This window comes from Pinus tabuliformis, chromosome 6 (assembly GCF_031772625.1).
Source record: "Pinus tabuliformis cultivar Carrire ecotype Pingquan chromosome 6, CPIR1, whole genome shotgun sequence".
NCBI classification, from domain to species: domain Eukaryota; kingdom Viridiplantae; phylum Streptophyta; class Pinopsida; order Pinales; family Pinaceae; genus Pinus; species Pinus tabuliformis.
Window position 1 is genome coordinate 2,098,981,009 of NC_142292.1, and position 6,000 is coordinate 2,098,987,008.

A 6,000-nucleotide genomic window follows, 5' to 3' on the forward strand; every position below is an offset into this window, starting at 1 on the left:
TTAATCAATGAATTTTGCAATTCAATTTCTAGTTCTTACATCTCAGAAATTTGTTCAAATTAGTTGTTGGGTATTAGAAAACTAACAAACTCAAAATTATAAAAGTAGCCAAGTGAAAGAGTGGACACAAAAAATATTTTCTCAAGAAGGATTTAAGAAAGAGAGCGAAAATAACTTTTTTATTTTTTTGGCAATGAGAGGAATTATAGTAGCAGTGAAGGAGAGAGCAACCATTAATTTGAAGGCCATACAAACCATATGGTCCAGATTAGAGGTATCCGAGCAAATGTTTGAGAGCGAAAAATTCAAGTTTGTTGGGTTTGCAGGCCATATAGACCATACGGTCCAACATAGACATGATTTGGGGTAGATTTCTAAGAGTTAGAAATTCAGGTTTGTTGGGTTTCACTTGTATTTTTTTCTTAGATTCGTTTTCCTAGTATGGGAGCTCTTGTAAGTTCAAAAGTTATCTGAACGATAATTGATGTTAAAGAGCAGAAAAATTATGCATGCACAAGATTCCCTTTTTCTTGATTTTCTTGCTTTTCTAAGTTTCTGCGATGCTTTATTTGGTTAAAGAATTCCAATAGTGTAAATCAAGATCCGATATATTTACCTAGGCACTGGTTTTCAGAAATTAACATTTGTGTTATGCAAGTCAACCCTAGAGAAGAATATGACATTGGAGATAGTGATGATTCTTGTGGCTCTTTTTGTATTGCTAGGGTTTCTAACTTAGTAGAAAGCATAGAGAGCGGAGCTAACACATTGAATGATTTGAAAGCCTTGTTCTCATTATATGCATGGAAACTATGGCAAGCTTGTGGAGAACCTAGCTTCATGTGATGACTTGCTTGGAAGAAGACTCAATTTTTGTATTCTTGATGTTCCATAAAAGGCCTTGATGCTTGTGTTGATGTGAAGACTTGATGACTGTGTTGATGTTCTTGTTATGGAATGCTTTGCTTAGAATAAGACTCAATTATTGTATTCTTGAAGTCCTATAGAAGCCTTGGTGGCTATGTTGATGTGATAGTTGCAGACCTGGGCTTTGAGGACTCAAACCTTAGGATGGACATGCAAAAATGGATGGGTAAAGCTCGAGTTATCTTGCCCTGAACTTGTGTGATGCAACAGGGCTAGGGTTTGTAAACCCTGAGGAAGATGGGCACTAGGATAGTTTGTGCTACATGCTTGGTGTATGTGCCATGGACTTGTTAATGTTTATGGTTGTGTGTTGAGAATGACCAGCTCTGTTGGGAATGATTACTATCTAGGAGAAGTTGGCAGTTAGTGTTTGCTTATCATTTATTTATCTACGGTTTAGACTCTAGAGAGCTCAACTCGTACCAGTTTTGTGATAAAGTTGTGGTATGTACTTGTACTTCATCTTTTATATATATGAAGTTTTTCACTGTTCAAGGTTTGCATACTTGCAGATTTGATTTTCAACATATGTTATCTTCATGATTGAGTATATTTCAGCCCTAGTTATGCATGCTGATTTGCAATAAACAAATAGTTGAATAAATTAAGTGATTAAACACATATCCAGAAAATCAAGGAATAGATTTGCTGCTGTGATAATTTGTTGTAATTAGACATAACAGACCTGTTACATGCTTTGAAAAGTGTCCCTTTAAGGCTGTAGCATTGTGGTATTGAAGTACATTCATATGGTATTTACTCTCTTGGGCTGTGGAGTGAAAACAGGTTGAAGAGCAGTGAAAGATTACTGCTGCAATTTAATATTTCATATCAGCCCTAACACTTAAAGTTCACAAGGAGTAGATCTGGGAAACCTCATGGTTGAGCTGAAATTTCAGAAGTTGAATTAATTGACCAGTTCTCAAAATTTCCACATGCACACCCATTAGGGGCATTCATTTGGTAGGTCTAGGTGAGGTCCACCTTGGGGTGATCTCGAATGACTACTCTAAGATCTCTAATTATGGCCCATTTGTTGATATTCCATGTTTCTGTAACATGTTCTCTTAGTATTTAAGCTCATCAACATGAGATCGTGTAGGATTTGTGTCGAGGAAGATCCCATGGGGGAGGGAGAAAAGTCTTGACCTAGCCCGAAGGGCTTGTAGTCTATCTCATGATGCCCTAAAGTAACGGAAATGAGTGAAGTCTAAGGCAAACCATGCACTCTCTAGGTTCAAATTAGGAAGACCCAAGGTATCACAAAGAAATGAAAACCCTTCCTGCATGGGCTCCAAAGCAATCGAAGGTAGAGTAGGATGTCCCCTCACTTTCATGTTCAGTGCATGTTCTCAATACACTTATATTACTTAATCTTATCTAGGGGTTTGGCCTAAACAACTGCTTCAACCTCCACATGGGTAGGGATTGCCCCTTCCCCTAACAACCTTGACCCAAAAATTAAGGGTTTCTCTTCGAGTCTCAACCTCTTGATTGAATCAGCCCTACTGGAAAGTTGAAACAAATGTCCTTCTATTGGTTTTTAAGATACAACAATTCCACATGTAGGGAACCCCCCAAAGGCTAAAGAGTGTCCAATGTTTTGCTATCATTCACATGTGCTTCTACCCAATGCTCCTACCATGGCTCCACCATGAACTGACTCAAGGTGTTCACTGCAAAACATATATCAAGCCTAGCATTGACCAAATAGATTAAGAAACCTATCAACTACCTATAACTTGTGGAATCCACCAACTCTAAATCTAAGGTTGTCACTTCCTCAAATAAGTGATCATGGGTGTGGCATAGGTTTGCAATTCTTCTTAATACCTCTTAAGAATTTGAACTTCATACTTACCTTGCCCGATGGAAATCTCTCATGGTCTCTGCCAAACCTCCAACTCCAAGAAGTAATGCATCATGTCGATGTCCTCCTTCTCGAAGTCAACTACCATGTCTACCTTGCACCCTATAATGAGCTTCTCTACACCTATCAAAAACAAGTCATCTACACGCAACACCAAAACAAGTAGATCAATATTAACATATATATAATAAGTTAGAATCTACTTCACTTTTGGTAAAACCCATACTCTATAGACATCCATCAATCCTAGAATAACATGATCTCGATGCATGCTTGCATCCATAGAAGGCTTTCTTAACTCTACCCACATTGGACTCCTTCCCATTTAACCCAAATCCCTGAGGTTGCTTTATGTACACTTCTTCCTCAATGATCCCATTAAGGAAAGTTGTCCTCACATCCATCCGATGTATCCTCCATCCCACAAATGAAACAAAGGACATAACAGCTCTAATAAAAATGTACTTGGTGACTAGACGAAATATCTCATCATAGTCCACTCCCTCTCTCTAGGAGAACCCTCTTGCCACAAACCTTGCTTGAACTTCTCAATGCTACCTCGGTAACACGCTTAATCATGTAATGCCACCTAGAACTCACAATTGACTTCCCCTCTGATCTTAACACTATGTCCCAAACATCATTCTTCATGACAGAATGACAACTTAATATACATGTTGGTCTGTTACCTACTGAAAAGTGGAAGGGCTTGGAATCTAGAATGTTGCTCATCAACATCATATAGCCTAGAAACTTCTTTGAAGGTCTACTCTCACTGAAAGTGTTCCTAGGAGTCTCAAAATTGATCAACTTTCCCAATTGAAGTACTCCATACACACCCCTCCTCGCCTTCTTTCCTTGAAGGTTGTGACCAATAGAGAAATTAAAGATAATGTTTACCGACCATACATCCAAGTTAGTTGTATACCACCCCTCCCCAAACAAGGTCTTGGCCCCAAAATGTTTTGTTATGGTGCATTTCCTATTGGTTGTTGATGGCATCATCATCAAACCAGAGTATCTTCAACATCATTGGTCACTCAGCCTAAGGATTCCCATTGGCCAATTAAAAATTTGTTCCCTCCAATTATAGGCTAGAACAAACCACCGTATCCCGTGTGACAAGAGTGTCTATCATCTTTGCTCTCTCCAGAAGGCGGGGAATGAAGAGCACTTAATTTACAATGCCCCATCTATTGTGATATCCAAGGGAAATACCACTGTTTATATAAAGACTCCAAGGAAACCAAAAATAAAAGTGATTATGTGACCGCAATACAATTGTGTTTAATTTGTGAGCAAGATGACCAACAACAAAAGTCTATAAGATCACTGTGATTGCGGAACTAGCCATCCTTTGAATTCCCCGTAATCTAAAAGATCCGAAAACAGCAACAACCACCAATGGTCAATCCCCTAGGATCAAGTTCATATAGCATTCTATGGAAGATAACAAGCTCACACTGTATTTCAAGACAATATTTATCTCGAGGTCAAGAGCTAATTCCTAGACGACGTGGCCTGACAAATTATAACTCGCATTGCCAAAATGCCAATAAAAATACCATCCCATAAAGATCTTTAAGATTTGGCATATAGTGTACAAGAAATAGAGGCCATAAACTTTGAAGACACCGTGAAACTTAACTTTCCAGTCTCACAATTCTTTACAAGATTAGTAAGCACTTCATTTATACAATTACAGAAACAATCTAAATCAGATCTACATATCGGATAACTTATTCCTAGTACAACAATACCAAACATTCATACCATATCAAGGGACCATAAAAGCACACATACACTAATTGTTGACTTATCGCCCCACCCCAACCCGAACTAAAGGTCAGCTCGCTTCTCTCCGTACAACTAAGGCATGTGTCGACCTCTGTTAAGTAACTGGAATCTCCTTTATCCATCTGGGGTTTGAGATGTTTGTTTAAGGATGCCTAAATATATTAATTTGTATTGTCCTCCTTCCCTCGAGAAGCAAGCCACTTTCTATTCTTGAAAACACAATTCCTCACTCTTAATCGCATCAACTTGATTACAAGCTCCAGAACAGAATGCTACAAGACCTTCAGTCCCTCCTCTGCCCATTTGCTATATACATCTCCAGCAACCCTTCAACCTAATCTCTGTGATTGACGAATCATAGTCCAAACAGTAGATCAGAGCATATCTCAGTGGGTAGATCCAAATTGAGGCGTCCAGACTTAAGATCCAACAACTTGTGGGTATCCATAAATAGCTTCAGATAGAGACGATAAACACAAGCCTTATAATATTTGAAACAAAAATTACTAAACCCTAATGACAGACAATGTGTAAGACTACCAGAAAAGCAGAGATCTGAAGAATTAGAAACCATGTGTACACATATAAGTGAGACAAGCTATTGCAGCTTACTTGATGTAAGATTTTCCATTGTTGGGGCCGGATCCAGACTTCTGATCAGAGTCAATCGAGGCTCTCATGCCCTCGTTGCCTCCATAGAGCAGGTAAGCGTTTCCACTCTCCTTGAAGGAAGCGTCCTTGTATTCGTGCACTGACCCTTCAACTCCCACATTCACTGCAATTACCAGCAAAAGCACCACGAACAGCCAAGCTGAAGCCATCTTCACTGCGAAGGAACGAATGCCTTCACACATCCAAAACCTTCAACCCACCACTGAATTACATCGACTCTTATTCTCAGTGTGTCCTGCTGAATTAAGTTATCCTTTTGGTCCCCGGCCTTCAGACGTTGTCTTGTAACTTATTTAATTGTTGGAAGGTTGAATTTATTTGTCGCCGTGTAATGAATGATAGGCCACGTGAGAAAACCCGGCTTACATATTACTCTTTTTCTCCGTGGAAGGCTGTAAACTTATCATGATTGAGTTGGTAATCGATATTGGAAACAGTTATTATTTAATAAATGTGTTTTAATTCATTACCGCTCTTTAAGAAGAAAAAAAAAAAAAAAATATATATATATATATATATATATATATATATTAATTATTATAAATAAATTTATAATTGGTTTTTAAGGGTAGTTTTTCATTTTTTATTAAATATTTTTGGGTTTTAGATTAAAAAAAAATTAAGAGGAAGAGAAGTCTTTAATACAGAATTGAGGAACTTGGGGTTCCTAAACATTTGAGAGACAAGTTCCTCAACATTTGAGAGCAGTTGTGTATAGGTTGTATGAAGAGGTG

The 6,000-nt window shown here is 38.2% G+C and overlaps 1 protein-coding gene across 1 annotated transcript in view; it reads right to left on the reverse strand.

Annotated features, from left to right (window-relative positions):
• The window catches only part of LOC149267636 (uncharacterized), a 62,306-nt gene extending 56,700 nt beyond the window's left edge, over positions 1-5,606 (reverse strand). The window contains exon 1 of the mRNA XM_089433760.1: positions 5,207-5,606. Coding sequence (XP_089289886.1) covers positions 5,207-5,448 — 242 coding nt within the window. The 5' untranslated portion in view covers positions 5,449-5,606. The remainder of the gene's footprint in view (positions 1-5,206) is intronic.
• Between the last annotated feature and the right edge of the window lie 394 nt (positions 5,607-6,000).